General features: G+C 46.6%; 2 protein-coding genes across 5 annotated transcripts in view; both read left to right on the top strand.

Annotated features, from left to right (window-relative positions):
* The first annotated feature begins 1,064 nt into the window (after nucleotides 1-1,064).
* On the top strand, nucleotides 1,065-9,775 carry COMMD6 (COMM domain containing 6). Its single transcript, XM_081198101.1, has 7 exons — nucleotides 1,065-1,387; nucleotides 4,874-4,932; nucleotides 7,114-7,179; nucleotides 7,278-7,354; nucleotides 7,852-8,020; nucleotides 8,662-8,814; nucleotides 9,294-9,775. The coding sequence occupies exons 1-7, from the start codon at nucleotides 1,123-1,125 to the stop codon at nucleotides 9,342-9,344; spliced, it is 840 nt and encodes a 279-aa protein (XP_081054227.1). The 5' UTR covers nucleotides 1,065-1,122; the 3' UTR covers nucleotides 9,345-9,775.
* Nucleotides 9,776-16,645: 6,870 nt separating this feature from the next.
* The window catches only part of TBC1D4 (TBC1 domain family member 4), a 94,370-nt gene continuing 88,449 nt past the window's right edge, over nucleotides 16,646-22,566 (top strand). For 2 of the 4 annotated variants that reach the window (XM_081198260.1, XM_081198261.1), the window contains exon 1: nucleotides 16,648-17,392. In XM_081198260.1, coding sequence (XP_081054386.1) covers nucleotides 16,943-17,392 — 450 coding nt within the window. In that variant the 5' untranslated portion in view covers nucleotides 16,648-16,942. Of the gene's footprint in view, nucleotides 17,393-22,566 lie in introns of all 4 variants that reach the window. The other 2 variants (XM_081198259.1, XM_081198262.1) reach the window with 2 other exon arrangements.

Raw genomic sequence — 22,566 nt, 5'->3', positions numbered from 1 at the left:
ATTGTAGGTCTGTGAGGGGAACAGGGGCCTCCTAATATTGCTTAGCACCCTTAACTATAGCTCCCAGAGTTCTTTGGGAGAAGCCACAATTGTTTAAAGTGGTATCATATGCATGGTACGAGCATGCCATAGTCAAACAACAGTATCTGAAGGGCTACAGTCCAGAAGATATGGAACTTTGGGGTTTAGGGTGCAATCATATGCACACTTAGCTGAAAGGGACCACAGCTGAATAGAGTGGGGCTTGCTTCTGAGTAAAGATACATAAAGGTAAAGGGACCCCTGACCATTAGGCCCAGCCACAGACGACTCTGGGGTTGCGGCCCTCGTCTCGCTTTACTGGCCGAGGGAGCCGGCGTACAGCTTCTGGGTCATGTGGCCAGCATGACTAAGCTGCTTCTGGCGAACCAGAGCAGCGCATGGAAACGCCCTTTATCTTCCCACCGGAGCGGTACCTATTTATCTACTTGCGCTTTGACGTGCTTTCAAACTGCTAGGTTGGCAGGAGCTGGGACCAAGTAACAGGCGCTCACCCCGTCGTGGGGATTCGAACCGCCAACCTTCCGATAGACAAACCCACAGCACCACCCGCGTCCTTAAAGATACATAGAATTGGACATGATAAGCATTTTTTATTCTGTCTGTGAAGACTGGACCATGAGTTTCCAGTTTGGGAATCTTAAGATGTGTTCAAAACAAAGCAATATTTTAAGGATTGTTTTGTTAGGCTACATTATATTATATTATATTACACATACATATATCCCATTAAAAATATTTGCTGGGGGGGGGGAGTGCCCAAATAAATTGAACAATTTCCACATAAATCAATAGGAATTGATTTCAAAAACAGAAATAAAAAAACGCTGCTGCAGCAAAACTCGGCTCCCAAACAAGCCCCGCCTTAAATGATAGCCCAGCCAAAGATTCCTACAGACCGCTGGCTGAACGTTGGACTCCAACTCCCACCAGCCCCTGCTAGCATAACGAACGGCAAGGAGTTATGGGAGTTGTAGTCCAGAAGAAATAAAATTCAGCGGGAGGAGGGGAGAAAGGAGCGTTTTGAGGGGGTAGCGGCCGCGACTTATTCCAGCGAGAGTCAACTGATTCCCCCGGGCAAAAATGCATGCTCGTAAACCGGCCAAAGCGACCAAGAGCGGAAGAAGCTCCGCCATCGGAAACAACGGAGGGAAACCCTGGCTTTTGATTGGCTGGGAGGGAAGTCTCGGAAGGAGTAAAATTCTTTGTTGCCGCGAAGGGACCAATCAGGGAGCCGCGCGTTGTTCGTCGACGTTCCAAGGCGTTCCAAAGTGGGAGGCGCGTCCTTTGATGTCCATGGCTGCGGGAGTCGCCGCGATGGGGCTCGGAAAGCCGCTCGGACCGTGGGGTGAGTTTGGGGAGAGGTTGGTCGCTTTGGGGAATGAACGAGGAAGCATGCCGTGGAGGCTATTTAAAAAAAAAGGCGGGGAGGGCTAAAAGCCCATATACTTTTACCCGGGAGTAAGCCTTGTTGAACATAGTGGGGTTTTTTTCCTTGAAAAAGGCGTGGAATAACTATTATTATTATTATTATTATTATTATTGTTGTTGTTGTTGTTGTTGTTGTTGTTGTTGTTGTTGTTGTTGTTGTTGTTGTTGTTGTTGCTAAGGGTGTAAATGAGGAGGGTTCTGGGGAACCGGCCCATCGCCTCAAGTGCTTCCTGGTCTACATTGCCTCCTAACTCTGCTTAATAATAACAATAATAATAGTTTATTATTTATACCCCACCCATCTTCCGCTTCGAGCAAAATATTAAAATATAATAATCATAAAATATTAAAAGCTTCCCTAAACAGCACTTCCCACTTCCTACATAGGTGGTTCTAGATTCAGGTAGGTAGCCGTGTTGGTCTGACGCATTCGAGATAAATAATAATAATAAAATTGTCTGTAAGGTGCACCTGGACAGTTTTTTAATTTTTTATTTCAAGTGCATAGGTGGTGTTTATCCTGTGCGTCTTTTGCAAGCCGCTTTCTCAACATGCTTGCTCTCAAGTAAGCCCTCTATTTCACTTTTAGCCATACCTAGAAGCTATGCCTTGCTATTATTTGCTGTTTATTAAATTTGCATATCGCCTTTCCCCTGTAGATCTCAGGGTGATTAGTGAGCCTTTAGATTTTGTGAGAGGGCTGCAGCTCACCCTTGACCCCTGGCTGTGTTGCCTGGGACTGATAGGAATCAACATAGGCGCCGACTCCATGGGGCTTGAGGGGGCCCGAGCCCCCTCAAAAAATCGTTTGGGGGGCTCCGCCCCCCCAATAATCTCCGGCGCCCCTCCAGCAGAGCGCCATCGCCGCCTCTCCCCCAGCCCAAAATGCACAGGGTCGGGCTGCATGCCTCCTGCCCTCCCTCCCGAGCAAAAGCTCCACCCAATTTCTTTCGGAGCTGATTAATAGGCGCAGCACGCTCTCCCCTATTCGCTCACGAGGAGGCGGCGCCACTTTATTTGCATATTCATGAGCTTATTTATTATTCATGAGCTTTCCCGGGCCCCCCCAATATTTTTTATAAGTCCGCGTCCCTGGGAATTAAAGTGCAACAACATCAGGAGAGTCACCCATCCTCTATCGCTGCTTCAGGTTGTCCTAAGAATAATTGCCCTACAGTTTCTTTATCCTAGAATCATAGAAGTGTAGATTTGGAGGGTACCCTGAAGGTCATCCAGTCCAACCCTCTGAAGTGCAGGAATCACAACTAGATCATCCCTGACAGATGGCCATCCAATCTCTGCTTAAAAACCTGCAAGGAAGGAGAGTCCACAATCTCCCAAGGGAATCTGTTCCGCTGTCAAAACAGCTCTTACTGCCAGAAAGTTAAAATAAAAAAATTCCTTCCAGTAGCACCTTAAAGACCAACTAAGTTAGTTCTTGGTATGAGCTTTCGTGTGCATGCACACTTCTTCAGATACACTGAAACAGAAGTTGCCAGATCCTTCTATATAGTGAGAAGGTGGGGAGGGGTATTACTCAGAAGGGTGCTGGGAATGGGAGATTGGCAGGTAGCTGAGATGAGCCTGTTGACGACTCTTAACGACTGTAATAGGTCTTACAGGAAAAGGCAAGGGGTGAGAAGGTGAGAAATGGCTTAGTCATGTATAATGGGATAAGAATCCAATGTCTTTGTTCAGACCAGGTCTCTCCATGGTTTTAAGTTTGGTAATGAGTTGCAATTCAGCAGCTTCTCTTTCCAGTCTATTTCTGAAATTCCTTTGTAGTAAAACAGCTACTTTGAGATCTTGTATAGAATGTCCTGGGAGATTGAAGTGTTCTCCTACTGGTTTCTCTGTTTTGTGATTCTTGATGTCAGATTTATGTCCGTTTATTTGCCAGAAAGTTCTTGCTGATGTTTAGCCACAATCTCCCTTTTTGTAATTTGAAGCCATTGGTTTGAATCTTACCTTCTGAGCAGGAGAAAAGAAGCTTGCTCCATTTTCCATGTAACAGCCCTTGAGATATTTGAATATCTTGTCTCCTCTGTCTACTCTTTTGCAGGCTAAACTTATCCAAATCCCGCAACAGTTCCAAATAAGGTTTTGTTTCCAGACCCTTAAGTGCAGGGCAAACTCGGCCCTCTAGATGTTTTGGGACTACAACTCCCATCATCCCTAGCTAACAGGACCAGTGGTCAGGGATGATGGGAGTTGTAGTCCCAAAACATCTGGAGGGCCGAGTTTGCCTATGCCTGCTTAAGTGTTTCCTGCCACCACCACCCCCCGCCCAGTGAACACCTAATTTTTCCTGACATCTTCCTACGTATGCTTTGCCCCTCAAAAAAACTCCATTCCATACTTGTGTGGACTACGGATGTCTAGGAGATATTTGATTCACTTTCCAATATTCATCATTTTTGCAGCCACTATTGAGCAGAAAACAACTTCTTATTCATTCATTAGTTGGGTTAAATAATACAATGTTTATACTTTTATCTAATAGCAAAATACCTTTTTTGTTTTTTTAAAAAAAATATTTGCTTTTCTGTTTTATCATATCAGTGCATAGTATGTTACACTCAAGCCTGTGGTAGTAAGAGAGAAAGAGAAAAATAAATAAATATAAGACATATATCTGTAAATAATAATAGTAACATATTCCTCCAGTTTAATTGACTCTTATGAGCTTTAATTTTAACTCCTCTTCCACTCTTTCTCTTGTTTCCTATCTGTTGTCTTTTTGACTGCGTTTTCTGATTCTACTAAATTATTTTCATTACTTTACACTATTCCACTTTGTCACATCTACTGCTGAGTATTTCCCCCCCAGTCTGTTACACTTATTTTCTTCTTATATTTTCCATATGTTCTATATATAACGTCCAGTCCTCTTTTAAAATTCTTACCGTCAATATTTCTTACATCTATTTGTCATGCTGCCACGTTCTATACATTTTAATATTTTAAGGTGCCATTCTTCTCTTGATGGCCCTGCATCTGTTCTCCACTTTTGTGCTACGAAAATTCCTTCTGGAAATATTAACAATAGAAATCCCCAAGAATAAAACTACTCTATGGATGTATGCGACTACAGCTGCCCGAATTCTAGTAAAAGATCTTTTGAAAACCATTTGTGGAGCAGTTAAATTTGTGAAGCCCTGCTGTTCATATGAGCCAGAGTGTAAGGTTTTTGGGGGAAAGGGATTCTCTATTTTTTGCTGTGCCAAGGCAAACAGGTGCAGCTAAGGGGTTTGAACCCACCAGCAAAGTGCACAATTTTGGGGATTTTCTTCAAGCTACTGCCAGCGAGATACCCACAGGTGGCCATTTTCCACCCAGCTGGTGCATTGGTTAGAGTTGCACAGTGATTTAAATGTGAAGCTCAAAATCTTCTGTTTTGCAGATTTTGGCAGCACCGCGGACATCATCAGAACAATACCACAGGATCTGTTTGCAGAGCTAGTAAGGAACTCCTTTCTCCCTTTTAATCATGGATCATTTTATAGCGATTTTGCTCCATTGCGTGCCTTACGGTTTTTAAATTCCCTTCCTAGTATTTCTGATGCGCAGTTTCATGAAAGAAAAGCAGTTGTGCTTCAGAGGATGGTGGGATGGAGCCATGCTGTCTCCTCACATGGGACTGGAATATATTTTAAGACTTGAGATGCACTCCACTGAAAACAGTGGAGCTTACTTCCGAGTAAACATGCATAGGTGACACAGCTCATAAACAATTCTACCCTCTAACCACTTTATATTTAAGGAAAGCTTATTTATTTGTCTCCAGGATAAACCTCACATTTGTTTGTATTATTTAACTTAATAATACAATTTTAAAGAAATACCATACAGTGGTACCTCGGGTTACATACGCTTCAGGTTACATACGCTTCAGGTTACAGACTCCGCTAACCCAGAAATAGTGCTTCAAGTTAAGAACTTTGCTTGAGGATGAGAACAGAAATTGGGCTCCGGCGGCGCGGCGGCAGCAGGAGGCCCCATTAGCTAAAGTGGTTCTTCAGGTTAAGAACAGTTTCAGGTTAAGTACGGACCTCCAGAACAAATTAAGTACTTAACCCAAGGTACCACTGTATTGGCCCGAATATAAGCCACACCCACAAATAAGCCTTTAAAATTTGGTGGGGGGGGGAGAGAATACCCAAATATAAGCTGCTCCCTTAAAATTCTGCAGGCACTCACACCCGTAAATGGCAAATGTAGAAGAAAATCCTATGAGTAGTAGAGAGGACCCGCAAGTGGGTTAAACACCTGTTCGTGGCACCGTAAATGCAAATAAAAAATCAATACTGCACTGTAAAATACGAGGAAAGTGACGAATGACATTAGAATTAATTGCACAGTCTCAAGCTCGCAAATCGGCAATAAAACTTTTTTTGTTCTGTTTTACCGTATGTCTGTTTCAGTAGTGATATTGTAAAAGCCAATGTTCGTAAGGTCACGAATTTAAGCCGCACTTTAACTTTTCACGGTCGGAATTGGGAAAAAACAACAACAAATCATTAGAGTTGAAACCGTTTTAGATTCTAGCCTGTTAATATTATGGCCGCATTTGCACATAACTCTAAGAAACCATGGTTTAATGTGAAAATGATGGATCCTGGAGACAGCAGCCACTTCGGCCAGTTGATGTAAGCCATAGTTTGGCTTAGTGTTACGTGAAAACCAGGCCCTTATCGCTTTATTGGCAAATGTAGAGTGCTTGGCCAAGTAAAGACTATTATGTACAGACCCCCTTCCAAGGACAGCCTCCGTGGTTCAGCTGTCCAAGGGGGCTGGACTAGATGATCCTTTGGGTCCCTTCCAACTCTACATTTCTATTCAATTATTTTTCTTAAATTTAAATTTAATTTATAGAAGTATATACTGCTATATCATTAAAAAAATCTAAGTGGCTTACAGTGCTACGTATGTGTGAGAAAAATGCATAAAAATGTAAAATCTGAGACTATCAATTTCCATTATGGAAAGATGCAATCTTAATTGCTGGCCTAAGCCAGGTGGCATAGGAAAGTTTTCAGCAGACATTTAAAGGTTGAAACAAGATGCACGATGAATCTTTCTTGGCAGAGCTTTAGCTTTAGTTGATTGTTTACCGTTTAAAGGTAAGTTTCATGTTAGCAAGGCTAATACAGACCCATTCTTGGAAATAGGGATATGCGAGAGAATTTACAATAGAAGCAAAGGATATCCTTAATGCCCTTTTATTTAACTTTTCTGTTATTGGCCATTCTTTAGTACAGTAGCTCACTATAGCCAAGGAAGCCTAAAAATATGTCTTCCCTTTAACTCTCAGTCTCGGTTATTTAAATGTGTATGCATTAATCGGTCAGCTAAAACTTCTGGTTAAAGCTTGTAGCCCTGGGTAGATTATGAAAATTGTCCAGACAAGGCCTTCCCTACCATAAGGTTGATAAGTCGCTAGCTGATTGACAGTTGCCATGTTTTTGAATGATCTTAAAACCAGAGATTCGTCTACTGCCATTTTATTACTCTCTTGCCATTGAAAGCAAATGAATGCTGTTTCGTTCCACACAAAAAAATCCTTTTAATTCCCACAAATTGCATTTGCAATTAGCAAGTAGTTGTCATCTAAGAACCATTTAAAATCTTCTTTCTTTGCAGTGTCAGCAAATCATTCAGAATCTTCAGTGTGAGATCCCAGCTGTGAACACAGTGGAACTGTGTCAGGTAAACTGAATTGCTAAAACAATATTGCACGCATATTAACAACACCCGTTATTAATTTGTCCTCTGCTACAACCCTATGAACTGCATTTCTCTCCTAGAGATTTCAGGCAGCTGGGATTGAAATAGTCACTAGTGACCTGGAAAAGGTTGTTAATGCCATTTCCTTTGTATTCAGGTAAGCAAGCATGGTCCTCGGATCTCTTTAACTACATCGCTACTGTTTACTGCACGGAAGAAATTTAGTATCTGTAATTATGAGCAGTGCTTCTGTGAATTAAAAATACTGATTTACCCTTATAGCCTAGTTTGTAAGCCTGTCCTATAATCATCTACGATATATAGGGACTCCTCATACATATTCTTTGGTACACCATTGGCCCAAGGCAAACTATGATGCTCTGCTTAACCTTCTTGACAGTGTCCTTTGTGAAATTGAAGTGAGATAATTCCAGAATTTACTGTAGGAAGAGCAAGCCACAAGTATGGGAAATGATCTAATTTTGTTTAATTGTATTTTATTTGAGGTTTTTTGTTTTTTTACAAAAACCCTGCTAAAATGGGTGTAAAGCAGTCTTCCAGGGGTCAAGCAAAATTTAAAATCAGCTCTTTTCTATTTAAAATCTAGCAGTGAAGTCTTCCTTTCCCCTCCTCTCCTTTTTTTGTTTTGTTTAGCACAGCAGCAAAAGATAAACTCTCGCCGGAAGACCTGTCTACCAGGCTAGGCGGTGCAGCTGGTACTCTGCCGAAACAAGCTGTCCAGGTTCTTCGTCACGTCTGGAACGAACAGGGCAGCTCGATCGCAGTGTCGGAAGATGCCAAAAATGTAGCAGTTGTTGGACGGGTAAAACAATTTGTTTCAAAGGAAGTTTGCACTGGGGTAGCCTCCTTCGGCAGAGCATGGTGTAAAATTCTATTTGTATATTATTGTTGTCCCATGACACAGTGTCCTGGTTTGCATACCACATTAAATCATAGTTATTTAGAAAAAAACCCACTATGGTTTAACATGAACAAGCAGCACAATGTTGCATGCTGTGCAAAAGTTTCCAGGGCTCTGGCTGCTATCTCTGAGCTGCAGATGTAGGTATGTTGTTTTGTGCAAAATGGGGCTCCTGGTTTGTTTGGGGGAAGCAAACCATGAGCCTGGGTTCAGACTAAAAAATATCATTATTAATTAAATGACCATTTGTTTCTGTGTTTTAATGTGGCGTCCAAGGTTTGCCGCAGCTCTGTTGACATCAACGACAACTTGATTCACATCTGAATTAGCACACTCTGGTTTGCTGTGAACCAGAATATCAAGGAGGGAACAGGAGCAAGCGTGGGGAAGAAACTGCGCATGTGCCCAAGTCTGTTTAATGGAATGCCAAACCATGGTTTGGTGCTGCATTTGAATGCACTACTTGTGCATTCTGCCAGCCTCAGAGAACTCTATTGGCCACAGTGTCTGATTCTTTCCTCTCCCTCTTTATTTATTTGCAGCTTATTGATTTTCAGTGGAAACTGGGGATGGCAGTGAGCTCCGACAGCTGCAAATCTCTGAAGTCTCCTTATGTTACGATGGCAGTAAAAGTGGCAGATGCTTCAGGCCACATCACAAGCAAAACATTTGAAATGACGGTCCCACAATTTCAGGTTTGTATAATAACATAACCCCTTCTAAAGGTTGGCACTTGCTCTAAGGTGGTTACAAATCAACTGGGTTGCAATGGAAACGCCATTGGTTTTCTGTGTTCCTGTTAACTTAAGACTCGAAAACTGGGGAAATGCGTTGACTTTTTGAAATACGTTTTGGCTCTAGAATGAAAAAGAGAGAGAATTTGGAAATTAGAGGAGAGAAGGGAGGTTGAAGCAATGCAGAAGTATGAAAATGCCCTGACTGGGGATTTGAACTTGGACATACAAGCCAAACACTGTAGGTCAGCTTTCCCCAACTTGTGTCATCCCAATATTTTGGACTGTAACTTTGATCAGCCTCTGCCAGCCTGAGCAGCGGTTAGAGATTTTGGTAGTTCGTCGTAAACATTTGGGGGGCACCAGTTTGAAGTAGGCTGCTACATCTCACAGACTGTATATCCAAATAATCGTATATCCTTTCCTTCTTTCCATTTTAGAACTTCTACAATCAGTTCAAGGAAATGGCAGCCGTCCTTGAGACAGTTTGAGCATCTGCTGTGCAGCTTGTTTTGAACCAAATGAGCTGTTCCTGTTTGCCTTAAAACATTGTGGTTTTTGCTGAGAGAAGGTGTCATTTCAGTTTCCTACGCGACTTTGCCCATCTGCTGGACTCTTCATGTTCAAAGGCCTGTAAAATGCCTTCTTATATACTGAAATGCTACACATATGTAGAAGGACGTGCTGCTTAAGAGCAAATGTAGTGGGCATAGGATTTTCACCATACAGAAGAACCCAGAAAAGTGATACTGTGCTGGAGATGTTGCCTGAGTGCTGTCAGGCCACAATTATAAAGCTTGTGGTTTCTGTTAATTTTTAGCTCAAGCATATTGATTAGCCTGTTACCCATGAAATGTGGCATGCCACATATTTTGGGAACCCAAAATGCTCTTGTTTTCTATTAAATCTAATGGTGGGGAAATCGTTGCACCTTTATTTCCCTGATTGTCTGCTGCCTTTTGCTTATGAATCTTAAAACTGTCTGTGTGTGAATGTACTTGTCTGCTGCTAGACGTTTTAAACACAGTAATTTTAGGCTGGGATTTGTAGTTTTCCATGCATGCCCCAGACTGCAGAACCTTGGGCCTTCTGAAAATCAGGAGTGGTCCGAGGAGGCTGCATCTGATAAGCAAAACTGTCTGGCTGTCACCTGTATGCATGCATGTTCCCTTTTTTAAAGATCCTAGCTAGCCCATGAAAGGTAAAGGGACCCCTGACAGTTAAGTCCAGTCGTGAACGACTCCGGAGTTGCGGCGCTCATCTCGCTTTACAGGTCAAGGGAGCCGGCATTTGTCTGCTCCGCAGTTTTTCCGGGTCATGTGGCCAGCATGACCAAGCCGCTTCTGGCGCAATGGAACACCAACACCAGAGCAGTGCACGGAAACGCCGTTTACCTTCCCACCGGAGCGGGACCTATTTATCTACTTGCACTTTTTGGTGTGCTTTCAAACTGCTAGGTTGGCAGGAGCAGGGACCGAGCAACAGGAGCTCACCCCGTCGCGGGGATTCGAACCACTGACCTTTTGATCGGCAAGCCCAAGACTCAGTGGTTTAGAGTTTAGACCACAGCGCCACCCACGTCCCTTAGCTAGCCCATTGTTGTTGTTGTCATTTAGTCGTTGAGTTGTGTCCAACTCTTCGTGACCCCCTGGACCAGAGCACGCCAGGCACTCCTGTCTTCCACTGCCTCCCGCAGTTTGGTCAAACTCATGCTGGTAGCTTCGAGAACACTGTCCAACCATCTTGTCCTCTGTCGTCCCCTTCTCTGTGTGCCCTCAATCTTTCCCAACATAAGGGTCTTTTCTAGGGAGTCTTCTCTTCTCATGAGGTGGCCAAAGTATTGGAGTCTCAGCTTCAGGATCTGTCCTTCCAGTGAGCACTCAGGGCTGATTTCCTTCAGAATGGAGTCTGATCTTCTTGCAGTCCATGGGACTCTCAAGAGTCTCCTCCAGCACCATAATTCAAAAGCATCAATTCTTTGGCAATCAGCCTTCTTTATGGTCCAGCTCTCACTTCCATACATCACTACTGGGAAAACCATAGCTTCATGGATCACTCACTGCCTTGCCGTGGCGAAGGGGCTTGAATAACTCAGAGAAGCTATGAGCTATGCCGTGCAGGGCCACCCAAGATGGATAGGTCATAGTGGAGAGTTTTGACCAAGTGTGATCCACCTGGAGCAGGAACCGGCAAGCCACTCCAGTATCCCTGCCAAGAAAACTCCATGGACAAGGACAACAGCTAGCCCATTATGGGCTATTAAATACAGCTTTGGTTCTATTGCAGAGTACTTGCTTAAAGTGGTTGCTCTCTTCTTTCCTGATGTATAACCCATGTCCTTTCCTCCCAAACTAGCCCTGAAGCAAGCAGTGAATGCTGACCCAGCAGTTAAGTTTAGGAAGTTATAATTTGATGCATAAGCCCTCAGTCCCTGTCTGCTGCTGTCCTTCCACAGTCATGGTCTCTTCAATGGAGGGTCTGGGTAGGAGTCAACAGTTCATCCACTCTGTATTTCGACAAGTTTCTGGCCTTGTCGCAAACCTGTAGAAATTACTAAAAGGCCTTTTAACTGCTACTAAATGACCTCCAAACAGCTTATTGTATCAACAGGGGCAGTGAATATTTTAGGGCAGTGTAGAATCCTCTGGAATTTTGTAGAAATTGAAATAATAAGGCCAGTGGCTCACTAGAGAAAAGGCTTAAGTTGAAGTCACCTTTGGCTATATTCTATCATCTCTTGCTGCTATCTATCTATCTATCTATCTATCTATCTATCTATCTATCTATCTATCTGATTTTATAGATGAACGTACAGCAACCAGGTAGAAAAGGTGGAAAAAAATGGAGCACAGTGTAAAACGCTGTAGCACTAGCAAAAAGAAGATACAGTGGTGCCTCGCAAGACGAAATTAATTCGTTCCGCAAGTCTCTTCGTCTTGCGGTTTTTTCGTCTTGCGATGCACGGTTTCCCATAGGAATGCATTGAAAATCAATTAATGCGTTCCTAGGGAAACCGCTTGCCAGGCTGGCGGTGCGGAGAAGGGCTTTTCTTCGCACCGCAAGCCTTCAGGACAGGTACGGGGACGGGAAGGCGCGCAGCGCTTTCCCTCTGTTCCCGGGGCTTGCGTGGGAGGAGGGTTTTTCCTCCCCGCCGCCAACATTCAGAACAGCATTCTGAATGTTGGCGGTGGGAAGGAAAACCCTCCTCCCACCCCAAGGCTTCAGGAAAGCCATCCGATGCCGCGCGGCGGGAGGAGGCGTTCCCCCCCCCGCCCGGCATCGGAGCTTCGTTCCGATGCCGCGCGGCGGGAGGAGGCGTCCCCCCCCCCGCACGGCATCGGAGCTTCGTTCCGATGCCGCGCGGCGGGAGGAGGCGTTCCCCCCTCCCCCCGCCCGGCATCGGAGCTTCGTTCCGATGCCGCGCGCCGGGAGGAGGCGTTCCCCCCCCCGCCCGGCATCGGAGCTTCGTTCCGATGCCGCGTGGGGGGGGGAGGAGGCGTTCCCCCCCCGCCCGGCATCGGAGCTTCATTCCGATGCCGCGCGGCGGGAGGAGGCGTTCCCCCCGGCATCGGAGCTTCGTTCCGATGCCGCGCGGCGGGAGGAGGTCCGAGGACAGTGGGGAAGACGCGCTGCGCTTCCCCGCTGTCCCGGAGATTTCCCTATGGGCTGTCGTCTTGCGAGGCAAGCCCATAGGGAAATTCGTTTTGCGAAGCGCCTCCAAAACGGAAAACCCTTTCGTCTAGCGGGTTTTCCGTCTTGCGAGGCATTCATCTTGCGGGGTACCACTGTACTGTACTAGTTGCAAACTGCATAATGAAACAAGAGTTTAAAGTGCTTAAGCCCCATCTTCTGTTTATCTAAGCCAGCCTCTCCATAGAAAAACCTACTGAGTAGGTCACAGGGGTCAGCAAATTTTTTCAGCAGGGGGCCGGTCCAGTGTCCCTCATACCTTGTGGGGGGCCGGACTATATTTTGAAAAAAATAATGAACGAATTCCTATGCCCCACAAATAACCCAGAGATGCATTTTAAATAAAAGAGCACATTCTACCCATGTAAAAACACGCCGATTCCCGGACTGTCCGCAGGCCGAATTTAGAAGGCGCCTGGGCCAGATGTGGCCCCCGGACCTTAGTTTGCCTACCCATGGAGTAGGAGGAAGATCTGTATCTCAAGCTGTTGTGACAATAATGACTAATAAGTAATCCTTGGGCTCCATCACACTCAGCAAAGAGCCAGCACAAGCTCTGATGCAGAAGTTCCTACCTGCAGTCTCCTAGGATGATGGGTGCTATTCTAGTGCTGCAACTGGCCCTTTCTGCATTTGAGGGCAGATTCTAGATGCTGCGCCAGCAGCCTCCCCAGGGAACTGGATTTGAGGGTAGTTTGAGGATTACTAAACTAGCTGCAGAGCTGCACAGCCAACCTGTGTGTGTGTGCGTGCGCATGTGTGTGTGCTTGTGTTTTAACAGTCATGATCGCAACCTAGCATACCCAAATATGAACCCTAAATACTGACTTCCATGAGCAAAATGCCATTGAAACACTTTCTCCCAAGTACCGAGCCACTGCAGGGCTTTGAGGATAACAAATGATAGGCGGATTAAGGGATAAGAAGCCAAATGATGAAATAAGTGGATAAGCCTGTCAGGAGATGAGGGGGGATTATTGGATGGGTTGATGTGAATGGATCCCCGGATCATGAGACAGGAGAGAGGGAGTGCCTTTTACTGTTGGGGATGTTACATCCTGATCATAATGGTATTTACCCTCAAAAGGCGGCTGCTGGTTTCAGTAGTTCTTGCTTTCAAGTAAACAGGCTTCAGTAGCAGCCTTTAATTGTTTTAAAAGGGGAAGGCGAGGGTTTGGGAACCACTGGTCTAGTGTATAAGATGTGCAACCATAGTCTTTAAGGCACCAGCCCCCAACCTACAAATCAAATACAACACTACCTCTTGGAAATCTATAGTACTGTATTTTCCCCTCTATAACACGCAGATTTTTTCTCCTAAAAAGGAAGGGGAAATGTCTGTGCGTGTTATTGAGCGAATGTTATTGAGCGAATGTTATTGAGCCGAAAAATCAGGCAAAAATCAAATCGCGCTTCATGGAGAAGGGAAACCTGAAAAGAGGAAGCGGCTGCTTTCCTGCATTCTGCCTCAGGGTCTTACTGCCCACCCTTTTCTGTTTCCTTGCTGTGTTTGCTGAAACGGAACAAAGAGCAGGGAAAGCCCCTCCCCTCCAGGCAAGCAGAGGGGAAAGCAGAGTGTCCTTCCTTCCTCTCTGTGCTCCGGTGCTGCTGAAAACATGCAGGTGGGGGGGGGGGAGAGAGAGAGAGAGAGAGAGAGAGAGAGAGAGAGAGCTGGCTGGCTTGGGTGGGGGGAAACTTTTGCCTTCCTTTTCTCCCTCCTGTTATAGCCCTCTCCTGCATTCTTAGCCAGCTGCTTCTCTGCACACCCCTCTCATGTCCCTTCTTTGTTTTTCCTTCGCTCCCCACTTAAAATGTGGTTACAAAGCATAGATCCATATGGATCCTCAGGATCTTTGCATTGGGTCACCCCAAATTCACCATCAGATCACATAGCATGTCCATGGCTACAGCCTGCACCAGAAAAATCACGCACCCACTGTTGCCTGGGGCTGCAATGGTGCAAAAACGTGGTTACAAAGCATGGATCCACAGGAATTCTCAGGATTTTTGCATTGGGTCACCCCAAATTCACCATCAGATCACATGTCTGTGGCCACAGCATGAAGCACAAAAATGATACATCCACTGTTTCATTCAGAATGTTTTTTCCCTTGTTTTTCTCCTCTAAAAACGATGTGCGTGTTATGGTCAGGTGCGTGTTATAGAGCGAAAAATACGGTATTTTGGAGGAAGAGTACCATATAGGCTATAAAACCTTAAAATGTGAACTTTGGAGGTAGCGGTTTGAGATGGACAGAGACCAATCTCCTCCTAGGTATGAATGATTAAAACAACACCCCTACAGAGCAGGATAGTCCTTTAGGGCAAATTGGGCACCAGCCTCAATCAGCGGCCAGCCAGCCAGTCCCCACCTGCCTGCTTCCAGTTTTCCTCAGCGTTGTCCTCAGACAACTCAGCACGGAGGCCAAAACTAGAAATAATTGACACTGGCTCTGCGGTTCCAACGGGCACCAGCCACCACTGCTCCTCAGACGATTCATGGTCTGGCCTTGGGCGCAAGCATGACACACCAGGCAGAGCTCGATGGGGCTTCTTACGCCCTGAACTTGACCTGCTGCAAGATTCTCCTAAGTGGGCTTGTTTCATACATAAGTCCCTCTGACTTCAGCATACCAGGTCATCATTCTTTCTTAGCAGCACCTCCACAGGGCCTGAGGAAAGCCGAGCAGGAGTTGCCGAGTGTGGTGTAGTGGTTAAGAGCAGTGGACTCGTAATCTGGTGAACTGGGTTCGATTCCCCACTCCTCCACATGCAGCTGCTGGGTGACCTTGGGCCAGTCACACTTCTCTGAAGTCTCTCAGCCCCACTCACCTCACAGAGTGTTTGTTGTGGGGGAGGAAGGGAAAGGAGAATGTTAGCCGCTTTGAGACTCCTTAAAGGGAGTGAAAGGCGGGATATCAAATCCAAGACCCCCACCCAACCATTTCATGGATGGGTGTAGGGTTTACTCTTTAATTTCTCATGGAAAAATTTGGCAAGGCAGCGGAGGTTTAGGGTCAGGGTTTTTCTTCTCCTAGATGGGCAACCTTCCCAGGTTGACAAGCCCCACCTGCCCCTCACTTCCCTCTACAGCACGTGCAGAAACCATATTTTCCACCCTTGGACCTGCTAATCGTCTCATCTGCTCAATCCATTGGAGCCTGGCTTCACATGCAGGGAACGTCCCTAATTCAGGGGTTTGAGACCCATCGGCTCCCCTCGCCTACAGATCATAGCTTCATTTATTTTTAATATTGAATCTTGGGTGTTTTTCTTTCACCTCAAAGCACCTCAGGGAGTAATAGCCAGCAATGCTCATTGCATTACGACAGGGCTGGGAATTATGCCCCTTGTGGCGTTATGGTGGCTTATGTCACAATAAATCCCTCAGTCCATCAGCTCCCCCCCCCCCTTTGTTTCTTCTCCCTCTCGCCTCCCCGCCCGCCTAAGTAAGAGTAAATTAGAGCCTTGACGCGTAAGTTGCGCTGGTTCGACGGCGGCGACTACCAAGCAAGAAGGCAGGCGCGCAACCCGGGCGCAAAAGACGCCACTGAAGCCCCCGCTTAAACTTCCAAGTTAACCCACTCAGGATCGCGCTTGCGGCGCCTCTGCCGGGTCTTGCCGCTAGATCCGCCCTGCGACAGCCAGCGGACCGCGAAGGGTGCGCGCATGAAGCCGCCGACCCCGCTCCTTGCTCCCCTTCCGCTGCTGGGCATGTGCGGCCCGACGCGCACACATGCGCGCCGGGCGCAGAGGATGCGCAGACGGCGGGAGGACTGTCGCTTCGCCTAGGCTGGCTGGAGCCCGGATCGGCTTCTGCAGCCGCGTCGAGGCGGGGAAGGGGAGCCTCCGGGAGCGAGGGAGGCGCGTCTCGTTTTGTTTTGGCCGTCGGGAAACGACGCGGCGAGTCTCCTTTGCGGGCCAACTGCAGGGGAGGGCGGGCCAAGCCGTCCAGCCCGCCTCCCAGGCGCGTCGCCTTTCCGTGCGCCACCCCTCGCTCCGAGGAGGCGGGAGGAGGCAGCCCTCGCGGCCGTCTCACTGGCGCTGCCCGGCGGGGTGGGCGGGCGCAGGAGGCGGGCGCGGACGGCCGTCGCACAGCTCCAGGCGAGACCCGCAGGAGCGCGGCGGGTGCTGGGAGAGCGTCGCGCCCCGGAGCCCTGCAGCACCTCCGAGGGATCGCGGCACCGGGATCCATGCACGAAGAGTCCGCCGCCCCCGACGTGCTGCCTCGCTGCTTGCGGCAGGGCATGAGATGTCCCCTTGCGGCACGTTTCCTCGCCCGGGAGCCGCGCTGAGCTGCAGGTGACCTGCTTTCCGAGGGCCGCGCAAGGCTGCGCTCCTTCTTCGGACGCCGCAAAGGAAACCGAGGACGCCTTTGGCGGGGGCTCCTGCCGGCCTCATGGAGAAGGCGAGCTCGGACGGGGCGTTCTCTCACCCCCTGGAGCCCCCCGCCGACCCGCTGCAAGGCGTCGGCAAGGCGCCGTCGGGGGAGAAGCGCTTCAGGCTGTGGTACGTGGGCTGGTCGTGCCTGGACCGGCGCACCACGCTGCCCATGCTGCCATGGCTGGTGGCCGAGATCCGTCGGCGCAGCCAGAAGCAGGAGCCCAGCGCGGTGCCCGCCCGCGAAGTGCTGCTGCTGCTGGGCTCGCCCAACCTGCGCTGCATCCCGTCGGCCAGCAGCGCCGCCAACCCGGCCGTCTTCATCTTCGAGCACAAGGCGCAGCACATCGCGCGCTTCATCCACAACAGCCACGACCTCACCTACTTCGCCTACCTGATCAAAGCGCAGCCCGACGACCCCGAGTCCCCGATGGCATGCCACGTCTTCAAGGCCACCGACCCCAGCCAGGCAAGTCCAGGGGCGGGGGGAGGGAGGGCTGGGGTCGAGCCATGGGCAGCGCCGCTTCCGCGCTTTGGCCGCGGGCGCGCAAGGGATGAAGAAGCGGCCCGCGCCATGCGGCGCAGCGGCTTCCTCGGCCCGCCTCTGCAATGTCGCGCGCGCCTCTTCCTCCTCCTCCTCCGCCCTCCCCCGAAGGAAGGCCACGCGCAGAGTGTTGCCAGTCCGAGTGTGCAAACAAACCGCATTTGTATCCTTGCAATGGTCCTGCGTGGCCCCCGGCCAGGCTAGGGCCGCCGCAAAGGTCTGTAGCTCAAAGTAAGATTTGAACCCAGCTCCAAGGGTTCTTGCACCAGACTTGTGGGGGAAACACCCGGATTACCCCAAAGTAGAATGAATTCGCAGACTGAGAGAATGTGCTTTGGTCTAGTCACCTAAAGCAGACTAGCATTCTGGTGAAAATGATCTGAAGGCTACAGCAAGGTGCACGGTAGCTTGAGAAAAAGCACCACTGGACTCACTTGAGCTTGGGAGGAAACTTGCTTAGAATTGGGCTGCAAATGTAATGCTCAAAGGCTGTGATGGATAGCTGTGATGCACACCTTTCTGAAGCTGTGAACACCTAGCTAATAATCCAGGAGAGTAGCATTGTGTCCAAGGTGGTTCTTTGCAGAGTCTGTTCTGCCCTGTGGTTACATGCAGAAGGGAAAGTAACTTTCTGGTGAATCATGATAGGTTTCCAGATTTGCAGAGGTGTATATTCCTGTTAATGTATAGCCAGGTGAAATATTTCACTTATGTTAGTGTGGTGCTGGGGATGGCAGTGCAACTCTGGAAAAAGCAGTGTGAGAACGGCAGCCTGTCCTTCCCTTGAGTTCTGTCTCCTATACAGAATGAGTCCCACAAGTGACTGCATTCATGAAGGAGACTCTAACCAGGCTGTTCTCTGAATCCTGTAGTGGGAGCCAAGAGTCAAAATAGGGCAGTAGCGGGTGGAGCAGTAAACTATATGCAGGTCCTGATGTGTTTCTAATTAAACCCTAAAAATATGCCATCTGAATGCAGAACACACCTGTGCTTTCATTGCACCTAAATAAAAAACAAATTCTGGTGCAGCAGCAGCTGTAAGGGGGAAATAATATGATTTGATTTTCTGAGTATTGCACAATGCATGTTTACTTAGAAGAAAATCCCCACCCCTGAGAATAAATGTATATGTAAGAGCCTCAGTACTTATGCTGGGTAACTGTCACTTAAATGCTAATAGCAGGAGTGTCCATCTTTGCCACTAAACCTTCCCTTCCAAATCTTTCTACTCCAATAGGACACATTTTGGCCTTGCTGTACTTAATCTTGGTTCATTCCTTCTGCTACCCAAATATTGTTGGGTATTTTCAGTTACCTTTCCCTAGAGATCTCCCCATGTTACATCCCACCACTCTCTCATTACATTAGCTTTAGACAACTCGAGCTAAGGGGATTAAAAAAACCACAACTATGCATAGATACGGAGAATTAGTAAATTTGAAATCAGGACCCAAATCTAGCTCAGATGTTCCTTTTGAGTAGGGAAACCTCCGTAACCGCTGCTTCAGGTGACTGGAGAGGAGGAAGGAAACACAGAGGAGATGTGAGATACCAAGTTGTGTTTGCTGTGCAGGAGTATGCTAATTCTTAAGACAAATGCATTCAGATGCAATGAAGGAGATAGGTCCATGGTTTGGAGACCATGAGGTCTCCCCTGTTGGAGGCATATCAGTTCCTGGGAATCACAAGGAGAGTGCTGTTGTGCTGTTGTTGCACTTGGGTCTTGCTTGTGTTTATCACAGGCATCCAGTTGCCCATTGTGAGGGGCTAGATGGGCCTCTGGTTTGATCTTCCGGGTCTCTTTTTATGACCTTGTATCTTGGACATGCATTTTCCTCATTTTTAATGGGAAAAAACCCCATCAATTCCCGAATCTTCAGCCATGGCGGTTGCTTCAAGGTGCAACCAGGTGGGCAGTTTCTTGGCTTGGCACTTGCAGTTACAGGACGACGACAAAGAACTAACTTCATTTGTGTTGCCGGCTCATAGTGCTGCTTCTTGCCAATATGTGCTATCCCAGCAATGTGCAATCTGTCCGGGTTGCTTCTGTGCCGTAATAAAACACCAGCTGCACCTTATCTGGAATACCCTGAAGGTTCACGATGCAGCTTTGTGGCTGAAGTTGAGCATCTGGTCTTGGCTTGCTCTGGCCTCACCATATATGAGATTATCCGGGAACCAGGTGTAAGATACTCTGAGCTTCTTGAGAGAAGTGTGGGTCTAGGGTATCAGATACTCAGTAGCCACTAAATGCTTGGCTCTGGTGACTTTTACCAGGGCTGCTTTTGAGGTCACATCTGTTGCCTAGAAAACTTGGTTGGCTCTATAAAGTTCTGGAGATCTTTACAAGCTTTTATTAATGCCTCTCAGTTCATGTGGCCTGCAGCAGTTTTGCAATCGCAGCTGCCTGCAATCTGTTCTATTTAGGGCAGGCAGGGACAGAAACATGGAATGAAGTGGTAAGTTCTCTTGGTATAGATGCTCTGCTTTGGTTAAACTAGCATGAATTTTCTGCAGAATGTCTTGGAGCACAAATCTATCCCAAGTTTAACCACCTTTAAGCAAGTTAAAGGCTTATGATTCTAAGATAACTGCTGTTATAATAAGCTGAGTTGTCTGAGGCACTGTGTAATAAAAATGCAATGAATTTCAAACTTTTTCCGGTTCTGATTCAATGTGATCCACAATTACCCTTACTCAGCTAAATAGTTGAAATGCCAAAACAACCCGCTTCAGACAATGCTTAAAGGGAAATAATGCAAAGGAAGCAGGATTTTTTTTTTAAAAAAAAAAAATCGGTTTTCTAAGAACGGCTGGGTTCTTTGTTTTGCTGCACAAGGATTGAAAGCCAACTTGTTTGAAAAGTCTTGCTGCACAGCTAGTTGACCACTCCTGTGTGGAATGCTCAAGAGAACACAGGTAACACAATCTTCATCACTGTGCTAAACTATGGGATGGAAAGCTGAGGACCAAGCCCCACGTTAGTTTTGAAGTGATATACGCCTCTTACAGAGCTTCTCACTTTAGCTGTATAGTAGATGCACAATGGGTAGGAGGTTTATCTAGAATTCTGCCCTTTTCATGCATGGGGTCTCTGTTTCACAGATCTGGGAAGTGAGTCTCAGGCTTGTGCTACAGCAAGTGCATTCTACAGGTTCAGCTTCACCAGAAATGGTTTAAAGAGATCACTGTGACAGAGGATTTGCTGTGAGGTAGCTCATTCATTTGGATTTATTCCATCACAGAACTACTTAAGCCGAAGCTCCTCTTTCTTCATTGTGACTTCCAGGAAGTATGAAATAAATGTCCTTGTGCAGAATATTAACTTGCCCAGCATGCAGCATCACACCTGCACATTTCTCCTGTGAAGGACGTTTTGTGTCAAGCAAACATTCATGCCACCTGCCTGATCTATTAAGATGCAGGACTGGACTATAAATAGGTAACTCATTGTAGCTACGGGCAGGTCTGTCAAAAGTTGGCTTTTTAAATAGTAAGTTAACCTGGGAGATCTTAGTGCATAGTTTGTGATCAGTCACCAAAACAGTTCTTAGTAGAATTATTCACTGTACTGGTGTAGTAAGAGAAGATGCATGTGTGTGCGCGCGCAAAAGTGATGATAAATGTTTGGCTGCAGAAGCTATTACTTTAAAACTGCCCCTTCTGTTTTCAGGCATTATATAGTGTCTTCCTGTGGCCAAAATATACATTATGGTTGCCAGTGGTTGCCATGTGTATTTTTTTTCCTGCTGCGCTGCCTCATTAATCAGCTGATTTGCATGTCTTTTGGTGCTGCGCTGCTGCACAAATCAGCTGATCTGCAGAGTAGCGCATTTTAGTTCATGCTTTTCAAAAAGTATAAAGTGTTGCTGAATATATGTGTGCAACTATACACTTTGTTTTGGCACTCACAACCCAGGAGCCTTGTGGCAAATAGCTTTTCTATCACAGTTTCTAACACTGCCCTGGCTGCCTTAAAATTAAGGGAGGTTTCCAACATTTAACATAGCAACATATAAAAACATCAACTCAAAGTGCCATTGTGAAACAAATTTTCAGAAAAGGAAGCTAAAAAGATTTCCAGGACATTAGGAGATTTCAGAAATATATGCATAGAAATTGCCTGATATGTTAAAGGAACAAAGTACTTTATAGATGCGCCCTAGGCTTTGCTGTGTTCCAGCTCATTTCCCCATGTAGCTACCCCTAAATGACAAGAAATGCAGCATTGTTCCGAAAGAACAAAACATTATGAACAACTTGTGTTTCTCTGCTGCATGACCTGAGAGTCAAAAGCACATTTAGAAAACTTCAGCCTGAGCACTTGTGATGGAGGCTAAGAGACTTCTGCAAGGTTCTGCTGGAATAAATCAGCTTGATGGCAGAAAGGCTTTGTGTAGGACTGAGATCTGCCAGACTGCGCATCACATCTGTTTCCTGGAACTCTGCCAGGAGCCTGGGAGGGAACTGTGTTCTGAATACTTCTTTATTAGGATGTACTGGGTACGAGTTTTGACCTCTTGTTTCAGGCATGTCATAGGAGGAATGGGAGCAACAACTTTCGGTAGTTGTTCAGAATTAACTAGCAATACAGACACAGAATATTTGTGTGTGTGTGTGTAAAAGTAGATGAACTTTGCTTTTCCGGGTATAGTTCCGGGTAGCTACTGGAAGCGTCACTTCCAAATCAAAGCCCAAAGTAGCAATGGACTTCCTGCATCTCAACATTTGAGTCCATGAGTGTCGCTCTGTGCTAGAACACTACTTTATTCTGAAATGATTTTTGCAGCCCACATTTTGTTGGGTAGGTGCAGAAATTCATCGTTCCCGGCCAGGGTGGATTTGATTTAAACCACGATTTAAATCACTAGTCAGTAAGACTTGGTTTAAATCATTTTTTTACCAAAAGACTCATTCTTGCTGCTATAATCTTAATATTTACAACCAGATGAAGGTTTTGTTTTTGGAATAATAAATTTTCAGAGTAGCTTTTACAGTTCTATCAAAAATTACTGATTTGGTTATACTATTAGAAATACATAGACCGATAATTATGAAATTATTGTGAGGTTTACTAAGTTAACTGTTTATATTTGGAC

This window comes from Podarcis bocagei (genome assembly GCF_964188305.1).
Source record: "Podarcis bocagei genome assembly, chromosome: 6".
Lineage (NCBI taxonomy): Eukaryota > Metazoa > Chordata > Lepidosauria > Squamata > Lacertidae > Podarcis > Podarcis bocagei.
This window is presented reverse-complemented; position numbering and strand designations above follow the sequence as displayed.

What these genes read in the sequence shown, in the direction of transcription:
- COMMD6 (XM_081198101.1), top strand. Translation starts at nt 1,123, where the DNA reads ATGCATGCTCGTAAACCGGCCAAAGCGACCAAGAGCGGAAGAAGCTCC. An exon ending in ACACAGTGGAACTGTGTCAG is followed by an intron (nt 7,180 to 7,277) that starts GTAAACTGAATT and finishes TTTCTCTCCTAG; the next exon opens with AGATTTCAGGCAGCTGGGAT. An exon ending in ATGTAGCAGTTGTTGGACGG is followed by an intron (nt 8,021 to 8,661) that starts GTAAAACAATTT and finishes ATTTATTTGCAG; the next exon opens with CTTATTGATTTTCAGTGGAA.